General features: G+C 41.1%; 1 protein-coding gene across 1 annotated transcript; it reads right to left on the reverse strand.

Moving 5' to 3' along the window:
• LOC147925430 (uncharacterized) lies at positions 1 to 24,684 on the reverse strand. Its single transcript, XM_087492624.1, has 5 exons — positions 24,647 to 24,684; positions 20,546 to 21,090; positions 18,975 to 19,468; positions 18,148 to 18,897; positions 1 to 1,506 (listed from the first exon to the last, which is right to left on the reverse strand). Exons 1-5 carry the CDS (start codon positions 24,682 to 24,684, stop codon positions 1 to 3), a joined length of 3,333 nt encoding a protein of 1,110 aa, XP_087348750.1.
• Positions 24,685 to 25,450: the final 766 nt, after the last annotated feature.

Genomic DNA, 25,450 nt, shown 5'->3' on the forward strand with positions numbered 1-25,450 from the left:
TTACAAGTCGGCGATAGCACGTGACGTCCGGGAACGGCTCGTCCATGGGCTCCCTTGGTCAGCCTTCTTGTGCCCGAATGCTCTACCCCTTTCGCTTGAGCTGGTAGTCCTCATAAAGTGGTGTAGGAGCCGGAGACACGACAAGCTTGCCCGTTTCGGCCAATAAATCCAGAGTATACTTGCATTGAGAAAGGAAGAGCTCCTCCGGAGATCGACATATTTCAATGCCAAGGAAGTATTTGAGTGCCCCCCTAGGTCCTTAATATCAAAAGCAGATTTGAGGGACTGTTTGGTGTCTTCAATACCAGCCTTATCATCGCCAGTCACAATGATGTCGTCGACATAGATAAGCACCACCACAAGACCAAGAGAGGTTTGAAGTGTAAAAAGAGTGTGATCGGCCTCCGAACGGTGAAAACCTTGAGTCTTGAGGGTGGAGCTCAGTTTGTGATACCAGGCACGTGGGGACTGCTTGAGGCCATAGATGGCCTTACGTAGCCTCAAGACTTTCCCGGTAGCGACCAAGTCTTCAAGGCCCGGAGGAGGAGTCATATAAATCTCTTCGTCCAATTCGCCTTGAAGAAACGCGTTCTTGACATCCATCTGCCATAAATCCCATGAGAGATTGACCGCAAGGGAAAGAACGACCCGAACCGTATGGAGTTTGGCCACCGGTGCAAACGTCTCCATGTAGTTGGCACCATACGTTTGGGTGAAGCCACGTGCGACCAGCCGAGCTTTATGCCGTTCAATGGCGCCGGTGCTTAGGAACTTGATGGTGAAAACCCATTTGGAGCTCACGGCCTTTTTTCCTTTGGGAAGGTCGGCTTCGTCCCATGTGTGGTTCCGGATCATGGCACCAGTTTCGTCTTTGACAGAGTCTAGCCACTCCGTGTGCTCCTTAGCCTCGTCATAGGTTTGAGGAACCCAATGAGCATCGACTTGGCCAAAGAAAGCTTGGTGATCAACCGGAAGCAGCTCAAGTGAACAAACAGCCTGGATAGGATGCGCGACGGCTTGACTGTTGTAGTAGACTCGTTTATCCTTCCATGTGGATGGGTGAGACCTAACACGTTCACTTCTGCGTAAGAGGGGTTGAGTAGGCGGCTCTACTTGATGTGAGTCAACAGCGTCGCTGGCCGGTGAGGCTTCTTCCAAGTGTTCTTCGGTAGGCATTATGGGAGCACCATGGGCTCCGATCGTCATCGAGTTTGGCTCAGGAGAAACATGATCTGGAGGCAAGACGTCCCCAGGGACGTCAGCAGGCTCTGGTTCACTCTCGGTAAGGGTCGGACGTGACTCGGGCCGTGTAGAGGCGATCGGTAGAGGCGGGTTCCCAAGATGATCGAGAAGGAATTTTAGGCTGGAGGCCCAGTCATTCGGTGAAGAGGACAGGTCCTTGAGGCTGTTCCAGTCCTTGTTACCAAAGTAGCCAACATTTTCCATGAACCGAACATCTCGAGAGACATACAGACGACTTGTTTTTGGATCATAGCACTTGTACCCCTTTTGAGTCGTGGAATAGCCAATGAACATACACTTTGTGCTTTTAGGATCGAGCTTACTCCTCTGCTCTCCGGGCACTAATACAAAACAAACACAACCAAAGACACGTAAGTGATCGAGAGATGGTTTAAATTTGTTCAATACCTCAAACGGTGATAAGTTGTTAAGGACTTTGGTCGGTGTCCGGTTAATCAAGTAAAACGCAGTCATCACGGCATCACCCCAATATCGCCTTGTAACGTGTGAGTGGAACATCATTGATCGTGCAACCTCCATGAGGTGTCGATTCTTCCTCTCGGCCACACCATTTTGTTGGGGCGTATATGGACAGCTTGTTTGTTGTAGGATCCCGTGCTTAGCCAAATGTTCTTTGAACTTATGACTTGTATATTCCCCACCATTGTCTGATCTAAGGACCTTAATTTTAGCATTGAAATGGTTAGTGACATAATTTTGAAAGTTAATGAAGGCATCAAACACTCTATCCTTTGATGGTAACAAAGTAATCCATGTGTACTTAGATTTTTCATCAATAAAAGTCACAAAGTATTTGTTATTATCTCTAGAAAGACAGGGTGAAGTCCACACATCAGAATGCACTAGATCAAAACAATGCTCATAAATAGTAGTAGACTTAGGAAAAATAGACTTGCAATGTTTACCAAGAATACAAGACTCACAACTTGAGTTATCAAAAGAAACATTTGGTAACATTAAAGCAAGAGCACGAGAATGAGGGTGGCCTAGTCTAGCATGCCACATACTATCCGAATTAACAACAAAACAAGACTTATTAGAGGTAGATAAGATCGGTGAGGTTTTCTCTAGGACATAGAGATCTCCACTCCCTTGTCCTTCTCCAAGAACTTTCCCAGTCTCAATATCCTGAAAATGAACACTATTAGGGCCAAAGATTGCATAACAATTTAAATCATTAGTGGCCCTTTTAGCCGATAGAAGATTAGAGGTGAAGGTAGGCATAAAGAAAGCTTTTGAGGTCTTATCAAATAGTTTCAAGTCCCCTATCCCTTTCACAGGTATTTGTTCTCCATTGGCAATAATAACATTCCTTAAAGCCGGTGTTATATTGTTAACTAGACTAGGGTTACTAATCATGTGGTGAGAAGCACCCGAGTCAATAACAAAAGATTTACTAGGCTTAGAGGTACAGAAAGAGATACCAGACTCCTTGAGTGAGGCAATGGAGCGAATGAGCGCTTCAAGGTCTGATTTCCTCACCACCTCTCCATAGGCTGCGGTCATGGCCGCCTCATCTCCTTGCTTCGATGAACCGGCTCCCTTGTCACTAGTCGCTTCCTTCGAGAGGTTAGCCTTGAACTTGGCCGGTTTGAGATGGGGATGGAGTATCCAGCACTTGTCTTTCATATGACCTCGCTTCTTGCAATGGTCACATATCCACACCTTCCTATGCTCTTGCTTGTACACTCCTTTGTTAGCCGTAACAAGCTCCCCCTTACCGCTAAACAAGTCGAGTGATCCTTGTTCCTTTTGGATTTGAGAACAAATGTCTTCAAAGGAGGGTAGTTTGTCGGCCCTAAGAATGTGCTTCAAGAGGTCATTGAAGGATGGGTTCAAGGTGAGAAGAAGGCCAAAAACCTTGTCTTGCTCCTTCCTTTCACTCAGCACCGCTGGATCGAGTGTACTTCGCTGCAACATGTCGAGTTGAACTCCAAATCATCTTGGTTGAGCTCATTAATAGCCTTCTTGACTTCAAAAACTCGAGTCAAGTTAGAGACATTACCATAAACGTTTTTAAGAGTTTCCCAAAGCTCCTTGGCCGTCTCACAATAGGAGTAGGCTTCAAGGATTGCCGTGTCAAGAGAGTTATGGAGGACAGACAGGACAACTTGGTCTTCTTGAAACCACTTGGCCTTCCTCTCGCTCTCTTCCTCTACTTCCACCTCGGAAGCGCACTCATCTTCTCCTTTGAGGTTTTGCTTTGGAACATAGTCGGTTTCGACATGACTCCAAAGGCCGCGACCTCCCAGGGCGGTTCTTGTCCACAGCAGGTAGTTTGTTCCCTTAAGAACAATCGGTGTAACGATGGGCTTGGTGTTTTCCATGGTTTGAATGCTATGGACCGTTGGACAAACCGTTTACCCGGAGAATAACAGAAACAAGAATGAGAAATCGAGTGAGAAGTGTTGAAGAATAAGAGAATCGAAGAGTTAGATTGTCAAGAACAACAACCTAGCTCTGATACCATGTTAGAATAAGCGGAAGACTTATGAGTTTGATAGAGTTTGGTAGAATAAAGCGAGAGAGAAATCGTGTAACAAAGAGAATGAGAAGTAGATTCTTAGTCTTCTAGAATAGAATACATAACAACATGTGAATACGGCTTAAATAGGTAAACCAACTAGGGCAACCTCTATCTCGAAATAGAAACAAACGAAAGGGACATATAGAGAGAGAAGGGAGCGTTCCCAAGAGTGATGGTGACACCTCCATAGTCAACTTAGGCGCACATGTGACCCTTCCTCCCTCTTCTCTCCCAAAGGTAACATAGGAAGGTTCTAGAGTACTGAATGGGCCATTGATGGACCGACCTCCTTTTCTCTTCTTATGTCTCACATTACATTCGGCCTTATTGTGAAGCTGTACGGACCGGTGTCCGTACGGTACGGTCACCTTGATCAATATAAAATGCATTGGATTGCTACATATTTTGACCCTAGAAAGAGTAACATAGCTGTTTACTGCTTCGAATCAATGTTTCCTCTCGGTTTTAGACTGTTTTCACGGTTTAAGACTGTTTTAGGATAAAACAGGTTTAAGTGTTGTCTAAACACTCCAAATTCATTGGATTTTCACACATTCTGACCCTAGAAACAGCAACAATGTAGTTTACTGCTTAGAATCAATTTTTTCTCGGTTTTAGCTTGTTTCAGGACAAAATGGGTAAAAGTGGTATCTAAACACTCTAAATTCAACCCGAACTCTTATATTAGTAAAATGCATTGGATTGTTACATATTTTGACCACAGAAAGAGTAACATAGCTGTTTACTGCTTCCAATTAATGTTTTCTCTCGGTTTTAGCCTGTTTTCTCGGTTTAAGCTTGTTTTGGGATAAAACGGGTTTAGTGTTGTCTAAACACTCCAAATTCAACCCAAACTCTTACAATTAGTCAAATGCATTGTATTTTCACACATTCTGACCCTAGAAACAGCAACAATGTAGTTTACTGCTTAGAATCAATGTTTTCTCGGTTTTAGCTTGTTTCAGGAAAAAATGGGTAAAAGTGGTATCTAAACACTCCAAATTCAACCCGAAATCTTATAATTTGTAAAATGCATTGGATTGTTACATATTTTGACCCTAGAAAGAGTAACATAGCTGTTTACTGCTTCGAATCAATGTTTTCTCTCAGTTTTGGCCTGTTTTCTCGGGTTAAGCCTGTTTTGGGATAAAAGGAGTTTAATGTTGTCTAAACACTCCAAATTCATCCCAAACTCTTACAATTAATCAAATTCATTGGGTTTTCACACATTCTTGCCCTAGAAACAACAACAATGTAGTTTACTGCTTAGAATCAATGTTTTCTCGGTTTTAGCTTGTTTCGGGACAAAATGGGTAAAACTGGTATCTAAACACTCCAAATTCAACCCGAACTCTTATAATTAGTAAAATGTATTGGATTGTTACATATTTTGACCCTAGAAAGAGTAATATAGCTGTTTACTGCTTCGAATCAATGTTTTCTCTCAGTTTTAGCCTGTTTTCTCAGGTTAAGCCTGTTTTGGGATAAAAGGAGTTTAATGTTGTCCAAACACTCCAAATTCATCCCAAACTCTTCCAATTAATCAAATTCATTGGGTTTTCACACATTCTTGCCCTATAAACAGCAACAATGTAGTTTACTGCTTAGAATCAATGTTTTCTCGGTTTTAGCTTGTTTCGGGACAAAATGGGTAAAAGTGGTGTCTAAACACTCGAAATTCAACACAAAATCTTATAATTAGTCATATACATTGGATTGTTATTTATTTTGACCCTAGAAAGAGTAACATAGCTGTTTAATGCTTCAAATCAATGTTTTCTCTCAGTTTTAGCCTGTTTTCTCGGTTTAAGCCTGTTTTGGGATAAAACGGGTTTAATGTTGTCTAAACACTCCAAATTCATCCCAAACTCTTGCAATTAATCAAATTCATTGGGTTTTCATACATTCTTGCATTAGCAACAGCAACAATGTAGTTTACTGCTTAGAATCAATGTTTTCTCGGTTTTAGCTTGTTTCGGGACAAAATGGGTAAAACTGGTATCTAAACACTCCAAATTCAACCCGAACTCTTGTAATTAGTCATATACAATGGATTGTTACATATTTTGACCCTAGAAAGAGTAACATAGCTGTTTACTGCTTCGAATCAATGTTTTCCCCTAACGGCTACAATAGGAACTTTGGATCCTTCTCTTGGGCCTTAAGAGGACTAGGCCCCTTCTCTCTTCCATATGTCTTGATAGAACTCGGCCATATGGGCACTCGGCCATATACTCGTACGGACAACCGTACGGACATGACCAAGTCCCAAGGTGATTCATGATCAATAAGTTTTAGCCTGTTTTCTCGGTTTAAGCCTGTTTTGGGATAAAAGGGGTTTAATTTTGTCTAAACACTCCAAATTTATCCCAAACTCTTACAATTAATCAAATTCATTGGGTTTTCACACATTCTTACCCTCGAAACATCAACAATGTAGTTTACTGCTTAGAATCAATGTTTTCTCGGTTTTAGCTTGTTTCGGGACAAAATGGGTAAAAGTGGTGTCTAAACACTCGAAATTCAACCCAAACTCTTATAATTAGTCATATACATTGGATTGTTATATATTTTGACCCTAGAAAGAGTAACATAGCTGTTTACTGCTTCAAATCAATGTTTTCTCTCAGTTTTAGCCTGTTTTCTCAGGTTAAGCCTGTTTTGGGATAAAAGGAGTTTAATGTTGTCCAAACACTCCAAATTCATCCCAAACTCTTCCAATTAATCAAATTCATTGGGTTTTCACACATTCTTGCCCTATAAACAGCAACAATGTAGTTTACTGCTTAGAATCAATGTATTCTCGGTTTTAGCTTGTTTCGGGACAAAATGGGTAAAAGTGGTGTCTAAACACTCGAAATTCAACACAAAATCTTATAATTAGTCATATACATTGGATTGTTATTTATTTTGACCCTAGAAAGAGTAACATAGCTGTTTACTGCTTCAAATCAATGTTTTCTCTCAGTTTTAGCCTGTTTTCTCGGTTTAAGCCTGTTTTGGGATAAAACGGGTTTAATGTTGTCTAAACACTCCAAATTCATCCCAAACTCTTACAATTAATCAAATTCATTGGGTTTTCATACATTCTTGCATTAGCAACAGCAACAATGTAGTTTACTGCTTAGAATCAATGTTTTCTCGGTTTTAGCTTGTTTCGGGACAAAATGGGTAAAACTGGTATCTAAACACTCCAAATTCAACCCGAACTCTTGTAATTAGTCATATACAATGGATTGTTACATATTTTGACCCTAGAAAGAGTAACATAGCTGTTTACTGCTTCGAATCAATGTTTTCCCCTAACGGCTACAATAGGAACTTTGGATCCTTCTCTTGGGCCTTAAGAGGACTAGGCCCCTTCTCTCTTCCATATGTCTTGATAGAACTCGGCCATATGGGCACTCGGCCATATACTCGTACGGACGGCCGTACGGACAACCGTACGGACATGACCAAGTCCCAAGGTGATTCATGATCAATAAGTTTTAGCCTGTTTTCTCGGTTTAAGCCTGTTTTGGGATAAAAGGGGTTTAATTTTGTCTAAACACTCCAAATTTATCCCAAACTCTTACAATTAATCAAATTCATTGGGTTTTCACACATTCTTACCCTCGAAACATCAACAATGTAGTTTACTGCTTAGAATCAATGTTTTCTCGGTTTTAGCTTGTTTCGGGACAAAATGGGTAAAAATGGTGTCTAAACACTCGAAATTCAACCCAAACTCTTATAATTAGTCATATACATTGGATTGTTATATATTTTGACCCTAGAAAGAGTAACATAGCTGTTTACTGCTTCAAATCAATGTTTTCTCTCAGTTTTAGCCTGTTTTCTTGGTTTAAGCCTGTTTTGGGATAAAACGGGTTTAATGTTGTCTAAACACTCCACATTCATCCCAAACTCCTACAATTAATCAAATTCCTTGGGTTTTCACACATTATTGCCCTAGAAACAGCAACAATGTAGTTTACTGCTTAGAATCAATGTTTTCTCGGTTTTAGCTTGTTTCGGGACAAAATGGGTAAAAGTGGTGTCTAAACACTCGTAATTCAACCCGAACTCTTATAATTAGTCATATATATTGGATTGTTATATATTTTGACCCTAGAAAGAGTAACATAGCTGTTTACTGCTTCAAATCAATGTTTTCTCTCAGTTTTAGCCTGTTTTCTCGGGTTAAGCCTGTTTTGGGATAAAACGGGTTTAATGTTGTCTAAACACTCCACATTCATCCCAAACTCTTACAATTAATCAAATTCCTTGGGTTTTCACACATTCTTGCCCTAGAAACAGCAACAATGTAGTTTACTGCTTAGAATCAATGTTTTCTCGGTTTTAGCTTGTTTCGGGACAAAATGGGTAAAAGTGGTGTCTAAACACTCGAAATTCAACCCGAACTCTTATAATTAGTAAAATGCATTGGATTGTTACATATTTTGACCCTAGAAAGAGTAACATAGCAGTTTACTGCTTCGAATCAATGTTTTCTCTCAGTTTTAGCCTGTTTTCTCGGTTTAAGCTTGTTTTGGGATAAAACGGGTTTAGTGTTGTCTAACCACTCTAAATTCATCCCGAACTCTTACAATTAGTCAAATGCATTGGCATTTCACACATTCTGACCCTAGAACTAGTAACAACGCTTTTTACTGCTTAGAATCAATGTTTTCTCGGTTATAGCCTGTTTAGGGACAAAATGGGTAAAAGTGGTATCTAAACACTCCAAATTCAACCCCAACTCTTATAATTAGTAAAGTGCATTGAATTGTTACATATTTTGACCACAGAAAGAGTAACATAGCTGTTTACTGCTTCAAATTAATGTTTTCTCTCGGTTTTAGCCTGTTTTCTCGGTTTAAGCCTGTTTTGGGATAAAACGGGTTTAATGTTGTCTGAACACTCCAAATTCATCCCAAACTCTTACAATTAATCAAATTCATTGGGTTTTCACACATTCTTGCCCTAGAAACAGCAACAATGTAGTTTAGTGCTTAGAATCAATGTTTTCTCGGTTTTAGCTTGTTTCAGGACAAAATGGGTAAAAGTGGTGTCTAAACACTTGAAATTCAACCCGAACTCTTATAATTAGTCATATACATTGGATTGTTACATATTTTGACCCTAGAAAGAGTAACATAGCCGTTTACTGCTTCAAATCAATGTTTTCTCTCAGTTTTAGCCTGTTTTCTCGGTTTAAGCTTGTTTTGGGATAAAACGGGTTTAGTGTTGTCTAAACACTCCAAATTCATCCCAAACTCTTACAATTAATCAAATTCCTTGGGTTTTCACACAATCTTGCCCTAGAAACAGCAACAATGTTGTTTACTGCTTAGAATCAATGTTTTCTCGGTTTTAGCTTGTTTCGGGACAAAATGGGTAAAAGTGGTGTCTAAACACTCGAAATTCAACCCGAACTCTTATAATTAGTCATATACAATGGATTGTTACATATTTTGACCCTAGAAAGTGTTAGAATTAGCGAAAGACTTGAGAGTTTAGAAGAGTTGAGATAGAGAGATTAGGTGAACAAATAGAATAAGAAGAAGAAGAATCGGTTCCACTAGAATAGAATAGTACAATTGTTGTCTTACAACCTTTAAATAGACACTAGAAGTAGGGCAACCTTCCTAAGACAAGAATAGAAACAAGTGATAGTGACATTAGGAGAGAGGTGTATGCGACCAAGGTGATAGTGACCCATCCGTTGGCTTAAGAGAACATGTGACTTCTTCCTCTTCTCACTCCAACGGCTAGAATAGATGATTCTAGACCTCTTTTATGGGCCGAGCACACACACACTCCTCTTGTCTCATTATTTTAGCCCATGTGACATTGAGTGTGGTCCGGTGTCCGTACGGTATGGTCCTATGTCCGTCCGGTCACCTTGTCCGTACGGTCACCTTGATCAATACTCCCCCTCAAGCTTAGCCAAATGCACTGGCTAAGCTTGGAACCCGTGAAGCAGCACCTCATTAAAAACCTTGACTTAGAAAACCTCATGGGACAAAACTAAGTCAAGGGAAAAAGAGTGTGCTGTCCACGGATTAGAGAAGATGATCAAGGTCTTGTGATGTCTACAAGTCCTAGTTTGTTATGAATATAGTCACAAACCTTAGGACTCGCAGACTTGGTGAATATATCACCCAATTGATCTTGACTCCGAGTATGACACGGTAATACCACACCTTCCTCAATCTTCTCCCGAACCTTGTGGCAATCGCTTTCAATGTGTTTAGTTCTCTCATGGAAAACAGAATTGGTGGCTATGTGGATTGCAGCCTCATTATCACAATGCATAGTGATCGGTTGCTTTAAGTCAATACCAAGATCCTTGAGCAGCCCTTTTAACCAAGTCAACTCGTTTGTTAGCTTCCGCATTGCTCGATACTCGGCCTCCGCGCTTGAACAAGATACCACCTTTTGCTTCTTAGACTTCCATGTAACTAGATTTCCACCAATGAAGGTACAATATCCAGTGGTTGACCTCCTATCCAAGGTATCTCCATTGTAGTCCGCATCACAGTAGCCCACTATCTCAGTGTTATCGTTCTTGCCCATCCAGATGCCTTGACCCGGACTCCCCTTGAGATAGCTGAGAATCCGCTCGACCATGCTCCATTGATACTTGGTTGGAGCTTGCATGTGTTGACTGACCTGGTTCACAGCATAACTGAAACATGGTTTATATTGTGGTGTGTGTGATGATGTATGCAGTGGTGAGATATGAATGGAATGATGGATGGGTGTTTCAATTCCCCTTATGCTATTGCAGTACAAGAGGTATCAATCCTAAATGAGTGTTTGTGAACAATTAAGATATGCATATGAATCTAAGTTAAGACAAATGTAAAGATTGTTTGTCACTAACAATCCTAGGAAGAAAATGTAAAATGCAGAAAATAAACTACAAGAGCTAACAACTAGATGCAGATGAAACTGAATGATTGAAACAGTGATAAAGCAAGAACAGAAACAGAGACTACTACTAATGAACTAATGCAAGATAATTAATGAACTGAAAACTAAATGTATGCAACTGGAATGAAACAGGAATGAAACAAGACAAACACAAATCATAGACACAGAGTTCTGGGGATGAACTCGAGCAGCACTCGACCGAGTGTAGGTCGAGTGGGTGGTCGAGCTAGACTAGATGCAGAAACAGAGCAATGCAATAGAAACAGAGTAATGCTAAATCCAATCAAACAACAAGCAAGCAACAGGATTAAGACTAAGATTTCAATAAACAAAGAAGGTTCTGAGGATGGATTCATGGGATGGACTAATCATTGTGGTTATCTAACTTGGTCAACAAATCTCAAGCAAACTTTGAGCTAACCTCTAGACATATTAATCTAAGACAAGTTTCTCCCACTCTCATGGTCAAGAAACAATCAAACCTATGCAATTCTAGACTTGTTCTCACACAGTAAAGAATCTACACAAGCAGGCATTAAGCAATACATCTCAAACCAAACAAGACCTCTAATCTCTTAGCAAGCCTAATGGTAAGCTCTAGATCTAGCCTTATCTATGCTTCCTAAACATTGGTGTGATGCTAAGAAGCTTGAAATCAGACTCTACCCTCTCAGATATAGAATCAGCATTAAGATCATCTACCTTAGAAGAGATCTACAACAATCAAGCTTGACCAAGTCACACAAACCACAAGATCAATCCATCCTAACCCATCCTCAAGATCCTAAGGAAACTACTCACAACAATACATGGTGATCAAAGTCAAAAACCCAGAAAATATTGAAACTTGCATTATTAGAAAGATTAAACAAAGATCTTCAATATTGATGAAAGGATGAAACTCAAATTCTCAATATCTTGAAAGTTATAGAACCAACAAAATAAAAGAATCTAGTCTTCTTTTTTAAGGAAGTACAAGATCTTAAAAATAAAAATGCAAAAGGAATAAAACTAAAAAAGGTAAAAACTAGGTTTAGGGAATATCTAAAAAGTTGCACACTTTGGTGGCTGCAGGTACAAGGCCTTATATAGGTGAGGAGGTGGAAGCCCTAAAAATAGAAAAAGTCAAAGTAGTCAACGGCTCGGTCAACTCGACCAGTGCTCGGTCGAGTCCATCTACCCACTCGGTCGAGTGCTTGGTCGAGTTGGACTCTGGACCTTGGTTCTTCAACCTTAACTCTCTTGCTTTCCCTTCAAGATTGCTTCACTTCTCCTCAGGATTGTTTCCATGCTCCTCAAGCTCCAAAATCACCTGTTTATGCATGAAAAGATGCAAATGCAATGCAACTAAACTCTAATGCATGATTAGTCCTAAAGCTACACAATAATGATGAAAATGGCTAGCAAAAGATGCAAAAGATGTGAATAAACTAAGGGAAAACATGGTAAAATATATGAACATCAACACCCCCAAACTTAGTCTTTGCTTGCCCTCAAGCAAATAAACAAGACATAAGAAGGTAGATGAGGTTTGAAAGTGGGATCTCAGCTCCTAAAGCTTGCAAATAGACTATCTAGAATCAATGTCCAAGTTACTAGTACTATGATGCAAGTTGAATGAGCTATACTTAAAGACTTTAGACAAGCATATCACAACCTTCACTGATTTGAGCCTTAGACATCCACATGCATTCAAATCAACCATTTCCTTTAACATTCATTAATCAAGAACATGAATCAATTCTATGCAATGCTTAAACTCATTTGGCTTGGCAGTAAAAGGTTTAGAGACAATGATGGTCTCTTTTTAGAGTAGGGCTTATCAATATCAAGGTTCTCTCATAAAAAATGGATTGAGCTTTAGAAGAATGCTAAAGGTAAGAACACTTAGACACATACAAGAATAAAGCCTTGTCTACCCAAAGGTACCCAAAGTGTTTATCCTATCAATCTAAACCCAAATGATCCTAGTGCTACTCTTTAACTTCTTCTTTTCTCTTTCACCCTTTTCTCTTTTGGTTTTAAAGTCTTAGGAGAGGTTTCTTAATTGATCTTTCTAGTGGAATGGGAATTTTTTTTTTCTTATTGCTATGGTTCTCTTTTCTTCTTATTCTTAAGACATATAAGCTTTTTGCTAAACTTTACTTTGCTTTCTTTTCTTTTCTTTAACTAGAACCATCTTAGATAACCTTATTCTTCCCATTCTTTCACTAGACTTTAAATTTTCTTAAACACATTCCCCTCCTAATGACTCTAACCTTTTCTTTCTCTTTTTCCTCTTTTCTTTTCATAATAGCCAAGTCCCAAACCCAACAAGTGAACCACCTAGTCCTATCTAGTTTGAAAAATGCAAACTAGAACTACACAAGGCTTTACTCTTGTCAGTTCAAACCTAACACTTTCTACCAAGCTCAATCCCAAAAATAGGCCTCACACACACAAGAATAAACATGGCTTGAAAGAAGGTTTGGTTAGGGGTAGGGAAACTGATTTGAAAGTGAAATCAGCTACTTGGATCAACAAGAGTGGCAAAAGGAGTAAGATGATCCAAATAAGTATATGGTATCCATGAGTTTAAAGCAATGCATACATTGATAATTAACAGTCAATATTAGGTTCTTATAGATAGGAAATGACATCAAATCACAACATGCTTCAATTTAGACCAAATGCAATTCAGGAATTCAAGGCTTGGTTCAATCTTATGCTTCTAACCACTCAACTAGCATCAAAGTACTATTAACTTGGGCATTGATCCTAGTCTAGTGAATAAACAAGCTAATAAGGGAATACTCATCATAGATCCCTAATGCAAGTTCTATACAATCCTACATGAAACATGCTAAACAAGATCCTAATGTGCAGTGCAAACTACATGAACACTCTTTTTTTTTTTTTTTTATAAAGATTTTTGCACAAATTTTCAAATTTTTAGGGTTTTTCTATGCCTTAGATGCTATGCAAGTATTAACATGATTATGCTAAAAATTTGAAATAAGAATCACAAAACACAATGTCAAATGCTATCTCAAACCCTCCCCCAAACTTAAATCACACAGTCCCTGTGTGAAAGAAATTTGATTGAGGATTCAAGATGAAAAACAAAAAACAAAACACAATGTCAAATGCAATGATATCTACAAGTAAAGGTGATAGTGGTACCTTAGGGATTGTGGAAGTAGTTGTCCACATCCATCTGCATGCTGTCATAGGAGTAGTTGGGGTCTTGCTGGTGACTTGGAGGTGGAGATTGGGGCAGCTCGACGATGGGAATCGACCGGGACTCGGTCGGGTACGTGCTCGAGTGGGGGGGTCGAGCTGGCTGCCGAGTCTTCTTTTCCAAGTCTAAATCTCTCCTTACCCAACTACATTCTCATTAAACAGCCTGCCCAACACAAACATAAAACAAAAATATCAAAACTACAAGGAAAATATAGCATATGTACAATGATACCTTAAGGACTTCCTCCCTAGTGAGCTTGTTTAAAGTCACTAAGCTTGACTTTTGATGCCTTTTCAGGCTTGTTTTAGAGACCAAGGAGGTGATGAAATCCTCCCTGGTTCTACTTGGTAACCTTGGTGTTCCTTCATGATCACTACTTCTTTAGCACTTGAACCATGTTTCTTCTTAAACTTGAGTCTTGGTCTTGCCTTCTTCAAAGACCTCTTGGTGAGCTGAACTTGAAGACCCTTCACTAAACCAGCTAACACTTGAACTGAATCTTTGAGATGTTGAACTAATTCTTCATGAGATGAGACCTTAGCTTTTGAAGTCTCTTCTTCTCTCAAAACCTCAAAATCAGCCTTATCTTCAATCTTAAATGGTTGACCTCAAATGGTTGGTTGGTTAGATGGATCTGTAATATCAAAGTTCATGGTCAAACCTTCAGCTATGTTCAACCTTATCAGCCCCTCCTTAACATCAATGATTGCTCCTGCTGTGGCAAGGAATGGTCGCCCAAGCAAGATTGGATCCTCTACCTCCTTATCCATCTTTATTATGATGAAATCAGTGGGAATTCTTGCCTTGCCTATCTTGACTAGGAGGCTCTCCAATTTACCAACTACATCTTTGTGTGAACCATCAGCTAGACTTATGTAGAGATTGCTTGGCTTGAATTCAGTGTGTCCAAGCTTTTCTGCTATAGAGTAGGGCATGACACTAACAGATGCTCCAAGATCACACAAGCATTTGTTGAAGTGAAGGTAGCTGATGGAGCAAGGTAGATTGAATGGACCTGGATCTTCAAGTTTTGTTGGTACAATAGCTTTCCCAATCTCTTTCAAATCCTTCATGTCTTGGTCTTGAGCCTTCTGCTTGGATAATTCAAGAAGCATGTCCTTGAGTGCAGGATGGTGAGCATATTTTTCCAAAGGAGGTCCTCTATCTTCCTCCTTCTCCTCAATGACAACCTCTTGTTGAATGGCCAATACTTTCTCTTGTTGCGAAGCCATCATTTCGTTTCTCTCAATGATTTCCCTTAGTTCCTTCAGCTTCTGTGCCTTGAAACGTCCTGGGAATGGTAGAGGCGGTTTGTAAGCCGGAGGAATATACTTAGCAGGCTTAACAGTTTCTGTGTCCTCAGCTCGATCGACCACCCGATCAGGCACTCGGTCGAGTGCTGGCTCAAGCACATGGTCGAGTGCACTACCGGATTCAGTCTGCTTTGCACAAACTTCACTCTGAGCTTCAAGAAATGACCAATCCTCCCCAGCTTGAACCTCACTGTCCTCAGTGACTTCTGCCTCATTGAGATGAATGGCCTTGGCAGTGCATTCCCTTGGGTGTTGAAGTTGGTTTGGTGTAGGAGAGGAAGTAGAAGTCATGCAACTCTCCATGTTCGTGATTGTAGAGCTCAGTCTCTCCAACTGGTTAGTCACTCCAGTAGAATAAGAATTCAACGTTTGGTGCAGCTCAACAAACTGCCTTGCTACCTCAATCTGCTTAGTGGCTTGCCCAAGCAACAGTTGTTGCATCATATCTCTTAAGTCAGGTTCTTGAGCTTGTGAGGTCTGGAACCATGGAGAGGGATACAATTCAGCCTGGTATACTGGTTGATGTTGCATGGGTATGTAATTGAACATACTGTTGTGGTACATCATTACTGACTCGAACAGGTACTCGGTCGAGCGCAGGCTCGAGTGGGTGGTAATGGCTATTTGGATCCGGCTTCTGGCTCGATCAAGTGCTCGATCACAGCTCGGTCGAGTGGTGGTCGAGTTGGTGGTCGAGCTGGTACCTGAAACTCAATCACAGACAAGCAGTAGAAGAAACGAGATCAGTAGTGAATAAGTGGATAAACGAACTTAATCTTAGACTTCTTTTGATCCTAATTGTCACAAAAACACACTCAAATGGGCAACGACGCCAAATTGAAACAAGATTTATATTGTGGTGTGTGTGATGATGTATGCAGTGGTGAGATATGAATGGAATGATGGATGGGTGTTTCAATTCCCCTTATGCTATTGCAGTACAAGAGGTATCAATCCTAAATGAGTGTTTGTGAACAATTAAGATATGCATATGAATCTAAGTTAAGACAAATGTAAAGATTGTTTGTCACTAACAATCCTAGGAAGAAAATGTAAAATGCAGAAAATAAACTACAAGAGCTAACAACTAGATGCAGATGAAACTGAATGATTGAAACAGTGATAAAGCAAGAACAGAAACAGAGACTACTACTAATGAACTAATGCAAGATAATTAATGAACTGAAAACTAAATGTATGCAACTGGAATGAAACAGGAATGAAACAAGACAAACACAAATCATAGACACAGAGTTCTGGGGATGAACTCGAGCAGCACTCGACCGAGTGTAGGTCGAGTGGGTGGTCGAGCTAGACTAGATGCAGAAACAGAGCAATGCAATAGAAACAGAGTAATGCTAAATCCAATCAAACAACAAGCAAGCAACAGGATTAAGACTAAGATTTCAATAAACAAAGAAGGTTCTGAGGATGGATTCATGGGATGGACTAATCATTGTGGTTATCTAACTTGGTCAACAAATCTCAAGCAAACTTTGAGCTAACCTCTAGACATATTAATCTAAGACAAGTTTCTCCCACTCTCATGGTCAAGAAACAATCAAACCTATGCAATTCTAGACTTGTTCTCACACAGTAAAGAATCTACACAAGCAGGCATTAAGCAATACATCTCAAACCAAACAAGACCTCTAATCTCTTAGCAAGCCTAATGGTAAGCTCTAGATCTAGCCTTATCTATGCTTCCTAAACATTGGTGTGATGCTAAGAAGCTTGAAATCAGACTCTACCCTCTCAGATATAGAATCAGCATTAAGATCATCTACCTTAGAAGAGATCTACAACAATCAAGCTTGACCAAGTCACACAAACCACAAGATCAATCCATCCTAACCCATCCTCAAGATCCTAAGGAAACTACTCACAACAATACATGGTGATCAAAGTCAAAAACCCAGAAAATATTGAAACTTGCATTATTAGAAAGATTAAACAAAGATCTTCAATATTGATGAAAGGATGAAACTCAAATTCTCAATATCTTGAAAGTTATAGAACCAACAAAATAAAAGAATCTAGTCTTCTTTTTTAAGGAAGTACAAGATCTTAAAAATAAAAATGCAAAAGGAATAAAACTAAAAAAGGTAAAAACTAGGTTTAGGGAATATCTAAAAAGTTGCACACTTTGGTGGCTGCAGGTACAAGGCCTTATATAGGTGAGGAGGTGGAAGCCCTAAAAATAGAAAAAGTCAAAGTAGTCAACGGCTCGGTCAACTCGACCAGTGCTCGGTCAAGTCCATCTACCCACTCGGTCGAGTGCTTGGTCGAGTTGGACTCTGGACCTTGGTTCTTCAACCTTAACTCTCTTGCTTTCCCTTCAAGATTGCTTCACTTCTCCTCAGGATTGTTTCCATGCTCCTTAAGCTCCAAAATCACCTGTTTATGCATGAAAAGATGCAAATGCAATGCAACTAAACTCTAATGCATGATTAGTCCTAAGGCTACACAATAATGATGAAAATGGCTAGCAAAAGATGCAAAAGATGTGAATAAACGAAGGGAAAACATGGTAAAATATATGAACATCAATAACATATGTCAGGGTGCGTAATGGTAAGATATATCAACTTACCTACAAGCCGGCGGTAGCGTGTGACATCCGGGAACGGCTCATCCATGGGTGCCCGTGGTAGGCCTTCTTGTGCCCGAATGCTCTCCCCCTTTCGCTTGAGCTGGTAGTCCTCATCAAGTGGTGTAGGGGCCGGAGACGCGCCAAGCTTGCCCATTTCAGCCAACAAATCGAGGGTATATTTGCGTTGAGAGAGAAAGAGCCCCTCCGGAGATCGACAGATTTCAATGCCAAGGAAGTATTTGAGTTCCCCTAGGTCCTTAATATCAAAGGCAGATTTGAGGTGCTGTTTGGTGTCCTCAATGCCAGCCTTATCGTCGCCAGTCACAATGATGTCGTCGACATAGATAAGCACCACCACAAGGCCAAGAGATGTTTGAAGTGTAAACAGAGTGTGATCGGCCTCCGATCGGCGAAAACCTTGAGTCTTGAGGGTAGAGCTCAGTTTGTGATACCAGGTACGCGGGGACTGTTTGAGGCCATAGATGGCCTTACGGAGCCTCAAGACTTTCCCGGGAGCGACCAGGTCTTCAAGGCCCGGAGGAGGCGTCATATAAACTTCTTCGTCTAATTCTCCTTGAAGAAACGCGTTCTTGACATCCATCTGCCATAAATCCCACGAGAGATTGACGGCAATGGAAAGGACGACCCTAACCGTGTGGAGTTTGGCTACCGGTGCAAACGTCTCCGTGTAGTCAGCACCATACGTTTGGGTGAAGCCGCGTGCAACCAGCCGGGCTTTGTGACGTTCAATGGCGCCGGTGCTTAGGAACTTAATGGTGAAAACCCATTTGGAGCTCACGGCCTTTTTGCCTTTGGGAAGGTCGGCTTCGTCCCACGTGTGGTTCCGGATCATAGCACCAGTTTCGTCATGGACAGCCTCTAACCATTCCTTGTGGTTCTTAGCCTCGTCATAGGTTTGAGGGACCCAGTGAGCATCAACTTGGCCAAAGAATGCTTGGTTATCTCTTGGGAGCAGCTCAAGTGAACAGACCGCCTGGATAGGGTGGGCAACGGCTTGGCTGTTGTAGTAGACGGCTTGGCTGTTGTAGTAGATGCGCTTATCTCTCCAAGTGGACGGATGAGATTTAACACGGTCACTCCTTCGTAGGACCGGTTGCACAGGCAGAACAACACCAGAGGGCCAATACTGCCTTCGTCCATAGTGGCCCCATCCGAGTGACCTTCGGTACCGGCCAAGGGTGCTGCGGTAGGTGGCATGGGGGCAGGGTCACCATGGCCGCCAGCTACGGGTGGGCTTGGCTCAGGAATAGTGTGATCTGAGGGGAAATCACCTTCAGGGACAGTATCATGATCCTGCCTTCCTTCTGTAGATGGCGGACAAGGCGCGGACCGGATCGGACCTGTTGATGGAGACGGTTGACCAAGATGATCGAGAAGAAACTTTAAGCTGGAGGCCCGGTCATTTGGTGAGTGTGAGAGGTCCTTAAGGCTGTCCCAATCCGTATTATCAAAGTAGCCAATATTCTCCATGAACCGAACATCTCTAGAGACATATAACCGGCTTGTGGTTGGGTCATAGCACTTGTACCCCTTTTGAGTCGTTGAATAACCGATGAACATACACTTTGTGCTTTTCGCATCCAGTTTGCTTCGCTGCTCTCCAGGCACTAACACAAAGCACACACAACCAAAGACGCGTAAGTGATCAAGAGATGGTTTAAATCTGTTTAATACCTCAAATGGTGACAGATCATTTAGAACTTTGGTTGGTATCCGGTTGATCAAGTAACATGCGGTCATCACAGCATCCCCCCAATATCTCTTTGTAACATGTGAGTGGAACATCATTGATCGCGCAACTTCCATGAGGTGTCGGTTCTTCCTTTCGGCCACACCGTTTTGTTGGGGTGTATAGGGACAACTAGTTTGTTGGAGAATACCATGCCTAGAGAGATGTTCTTTGAACTTGTGACTTGTGTATTCCCCACCATTGTCCGACCTTAGCACCTTAATTTTAGCATTGAAGTGATTAGTAACATAATTTTGAAAATTAACAAAGGCATCAAACACCCTATCTTTAGATGGTAATAGTGTGACCCAAGTATATTTCGATTTTTCATCAATAAATGTCACAAAATACTTGTTATTATCCCTAGATAGGCATGGTGATGTCCATACATCCGAATGAACTAAATCAAAGCAATGTTCATAAATAGTAGTTGACTTTGGAAAAATAGACTTACAATGTTTTCCAAGGATACAAGACTCACAACTTGAGTTATCAAAAGAAACACTAGGAAACATTAAACCAAGTGCACGAGATTGTGGATGACCTAGCCTAGCATGCCACACCATATTCGAATTAACAACAAAACAAGATTTAATAGATGTATCTAAGTTTGGTGAAGTTTTCTCTAGGACATAGAGATCTCCACTCCCTTGTCCTTCTCCAAGAACTTTCCCAGTCTCAATATCCTGAAAATGAACACTATTAGGACCGAAGATAGCATAGCAATTCAAATCATTAGTGGCCCTCTTAACCGATAAAAGATTAGAGGTGAAGGTAGGCATAAAGAAAGCTTTTGAGTATTTATCAAACAATTTCAAGTCCCCTACTCCTTTCACAGGTATATGTTCTCCATTAGCAATAATAACACTCCCTAAAGCCGGTTTTATGTTGTTAATTAGACTAGGGTTACTAATCATGTGGTGAGAAGCACCCGAGTCAACAACAAGAGACCTACTTGGTATAGAAACAAGAAACGAGTTACCGGATTCTTTGAGTGAGGCAATGGAACGAATAAGGGCCTCTATATCAGACTTCCTCACCACCTCTCCATAGGACGCAGTCATGGCCGTTTCTTCTCCTTGCCTTGATGGCCCAGCCCCTTTTTCACCTACCGCTTCCTTGGAGAGATTTTCTTTGAACTTTGCTGGTTTAAGATGGGGGTGAAGTATCCAGCATTTGTCCTTCATGTGACCCTTCTTCTTGCAGTGGTCACACACCCACACCTTCCTATCTTCCTGCTTGTACACGCCCTTATTTGCCGTGACTAGCTCCCCCTTACCGCTAAATAGATCGAGTGAGCCTTGTTCCTTTTGAACTTGGGAACACACTTCTTCAAAGCTGGGAAGCTTGTCTCCTCTTAGAATGTGCTTCATGAGATCGTTAAACTCTGGGTTGAGTGTGAGTAGGAGACCAAAGATCTTGTCTTGCTCTTTCCTCTCATTAAGGACCGTCGGATCTTGGGAACTTGGCCGTAAGGCCTCAAGCTCCGACCAAAGGGCCCTGAACTTACCAAGGTGCTTAGTAAACTCCAAGTTAGAGACATTACCATACACGCTTTTAAGCGTTTCCCAAAGCTCCTTGGCCGTCTCGCAGTAGGAGTAGGCTTCAAGGATTGGCGTATCTAGGGAGTTCTGGAGAACAGACAGGACAACTTGGTCTTCTTGAAACCACTTGGCCTTTCTCTCGTTCTCTTCCTCTACTTCCCCTTCAGAAGCGCCTTCATCTTCTCCTTTGAGGTTTTGCTTTGAAACATAGTCGGTTGTGACATGACTCCAAAGGCCACGACCTCCAAGGGCGGTTCTTGTGGTTCTTGTCCACAGCAAGTAGTTTGTTCCCTTAAGAACAACCGGTGTAACAATAGGTTTAGCGTTTTCCATGGCTTGGACGCTATGGACCGTTGGATAAAGCATTTACCCGGAGAATAAGAACGGTAAGAATGAGAGGTAGAGTAAGGCGAGTTAGAGAATAAGAGAATAGTGGGACTAGATTGTCAAGAACAACAACCTTGCTCTGATACCATGTTAGAATTAGCGAAAGACTTGAGAGTTTAGAAGAGTTGAGATAGAGAAATAGAGAGAGAGAGATTAGGTGAACAAATAGAATAAGAAGAAGAAGAATCGGTTCCACTAGAATAGAATCATACAATTGTTGTCTTACAACCTTTAAATAGACACTAGAAGTAGGGCAACCTTCCTAAGACAAGAATAGAAACAAGTGATAGTGACATTAGGAGAGAGGTGTATGCGACCAAGGTGATAGTGACCCATCCGTTGGCTTAAGAGAACATGTGACTTCTTCCTCTTCTCACTCCAACGGCTAGAATAGATGATTCTAGACCTCTTGTATGGGCCGAGCACACACACACTCCTCTTGTCTCATTATTTTGGCCCATGTGACATTGAGTGTGGTCCGGTGTCCGTACGGTACGGTCCTATGTCCGTACGGTCACCTTGTCCGTCCGGTCACCTTGATCAATAATCAACTTATGATGAACTCCTCATAAAACAGCTTGATAGAACCCAAATACTAGAGAGTAAGTGGATCTATGAAGAAGAAGCACTAGTTTGAGACTTATCCACTTCTAGTAACACAACACTTAGATTTGTGTACTTAGGAGAAAGAGGATTAAGAATCAGTAATCTAGGCTAAATAAAAGAGTAAATTAGAAGAGTTTAGGTGAGATTTGGGGAGAGAACGGGCTGCCTTAAGGGCAGCCTCTAACCATTATTCCTAAGCTCTCTACATTGAAGAAGAGAACATAAACACGAGTGTAGAGAGGAATTCAGTTTCTATTATTGATGAATTGGTTGTGTTGTGTTAGTTACATAGAAGAGAGATTACACAACTTAATATATGAATTGAAAGTGCATATGACCGTTAGACATAAGTGAGAGATGAAAGGGACATATAGCCGTTGGGCTCAAGTGGGTGCATAGTGAAAGGGACAGCTCCTTCCCTTGGTTGTCTCGCTATGCTTCACCAACCAAGGTCTCACATGCTTTCTTCCTTCCCTTCTTTCCTTTGTGAGACTTGGGGAGATTAGTAATCTAGGCTAAATAAAAGAGTAAATCAGAAGAGTTTAGGTGAGATTTGGGGAGAGAACGGGCTGCCTTAAGGGCAGCCTCTAACCATTATTCCTAAGCTCTCTACATTGAAGAAGAGAACATAAACAAGAGTGTAGAGAGGAATTCAGTTTCTCTTATTGATGAATTGGTTGTGTTGTGTTAGTTACATAGAAGAGAGATTACACAACTTAATATATGAATTGAAAGTGCATATGACCGTTAGACATAAGTGAGAGATGAAAGGGACATATAGCCGTTGGGCTCAAGTGGGTGCATAGTGAAAGGGACAGCTCCTTCCCTTGGTTGTCTCGCTATGCTTCACCAACCAAGGTCTCACATGCTTTCTTCCTTCCCTTCTTTCCTTTGTGAGACTTCTTCTTGGGCCTCTTCTTCTTATAAGGCTTTTGCTTCACAACTCTTCTCACATTGCACTTATGGCCTTGCTGACCTCTCTCATTCTTCACACGGCCCACATGACCTTACCGGCCACTCTTCTTGTGTTGGCAGCCTTCCCGGCCGCTTCTCTTCTTCTTCCATAGCTCGGCCTTACCAGCCTCTTTCTCTCTTCTCCTTCTTATATTCTAATACTCTCCCGCACGCTTGATCGTCGGGACACCATGAGGACCAAAGATCAAGAGTGGACTAGTGTCGACTACCTCATTAAAAACCTTAACAAAGAAAACTACTTGGGATAAAACTTTGTTGAGGGAAAAAGAGTATAGCCTTCACTGTCCTTGATGTCTCTTGATCTTGGTTTGTAAAGAACCAGCTCTCTTCTCTTCAGTTCTTTGAACCGCTACACTTCTTTAGCCCTTCTTGTCTTTAACACACTTCATCCTTGCACTTTTCGAATTTCTTTGAGGCTCTCATAATTCCCTTTACCCTTTAAACAAGTGATAAAGAAGAAAGAATAAGTGTATGTTATGAGGAATATCAAAGACAATTTTAAAAGTGACAATTTAAGAGAACATATGAAAGAGTAAAGACTAGTGATGGAGCTAAGATAATGAATTTAAGGAAATAATTTAAATAGAGTAGGGTTTAGAGCACAGCCTTTTTGGTGTCTTTGATGGAAAAGAGAGAGTTGATCTTTGTTGCGGTTTGAACTCTCTTCTTGAGACCGCTTCTTTAAAGTCGCGTCAGAATGATATATGCCCACTGATTCGGGCATAACTTTTGAACGGCTGCTCGGATTGATATGATTTCACTTCCACTGGGAAGAGGACTCTATGGTCTAGAATTTTTGTGAAGATACTCGGAAGCTGAATTGCAGTGGAAGGGTTTCGTCCGAGTCGATCTGTGAGACGCTTCGGCAGAGATTTTGCTTGTTGCCGAGAATTTGAAACCCGATTCTGCGAGGTGCGGTGAAGTCAATTTAAAATCGATCTCCCCTGCAACCTTTTCTTGATGATGAGCTGAAACGTCATCATTTCACTTGAAACCTTGTGCATGACCTTCCTTAAAGTCTTGTGCACATCCAATCTTTGATACTTATCAAACGTGAGATTGATTCAACATTTCGCACCAGCTTTCTTCTCCTCTTGATCATCTACTATAGACCATCCCTCTTGAACAACTTCTTGAGTTCGCCAGCCAGACTTCCTCTTGGTGTTCCCTTGAGTTTTGACTTGGTTAGATTCGCCTAAGAGGACACCATTTCTGGTTGCGAATGGTTCTAACTCCCCCGTAAGCGTTTAGTGCCTCCATTAGAGAATTTTACACCTTTCTCCCCCTCAAGATTGACTTGAATGGTGAATGAAAGCCAATCTTGAAGGTTTGTGTAAATTCTCCTTCAGCTCAAACAATGGACCGACCATTCCTCATCTAAGCTCAGACATACACTCCCTAACTTCAAGTGGTCTAACCCGGCCAGTTTTACGTCAAAACCCGCCATTGGAGAGACCCGCCTGGCTAAGGGATGTTTTGACTAGGCGGTCCAGTTCTGAAAGACATTGACACTACCACACATGCTTTTGGAGCTGATTCATCACCTTCCACCAGCTTTCTTCTCCACTAGATCTTCCACCATAGTCAGTTCCGGTCTGCTTCAACCGGTCAGCCTCTCTGGACTGCCATGTTCAAGTCATCCGGCTTAGTACTATGGTTGGGCTTGTCTGCGGTCTCTGAAGCTTCATGGCCATTGGTTCTAACTTCCAAGCATTGTGATGTGCCAACTTGTGGCTTTCTTGTAGCCTTAAACCTTGCCACTTCTTCTTGAGATAGCAAGCGAGCTCAACACACTCTTCAAGGTTGAAACTGAAACCAAATACAATGGGACAGATTCTAAACAAGAGATTGTGAGAGATTAGAGAATAGAGTATATTACTGAAAATAAAAGAGAATTTAGAGAATAAGCGAGAGTATAAGGGAGAATAGAGAATAAGTAACCAAGAGTATAAAGTATTAAAGAGTATGGATGAATGGGGGGAATTTGCTCAAGAGTTCTTATGGACAGAGTTTGACTCTGTTTTGCTTTGCGTAGACAGAGCATACTCTGTTTTCTCGAGTTGAAAGAAGCTTTAAAACAGCCTTGAACAGCCCAGAACTTTAGAGAGTATCACTCTATGGTGTTTGTTTACTCAAGAACATGGGCGTTTTAGTGGCTGGAGCTTCTAAGAACCGTTGGATTTCGAATCTCCCACGGTTTAGAGACATAACTCAAGGTAGAATCACCTAAACAGAGTGTTCTCCAAGAGCTTAAGGCCTTAAGATCCACGAAAATAACATATAGAAGATGCTTTTCGTGGTCAAAAGCAAATAAGAAATAAAAGAGCCTTTGGAACAACCTTTTGTCC

Source organism: Camelina sativa, chromosome 16 (genome assembly GCF_030686135.1).
Source record: "Camelina sativa cultivar CO46 ecotype springtype chromosome 16, ASM3068613v1".
Classification (NCBI taxonomy): Eukaryota; Viridiplantae; Streptophyta; class Magnoliopsida; order Brassicales; family Brassicaceae; genus Camelina; species Camelina sativa.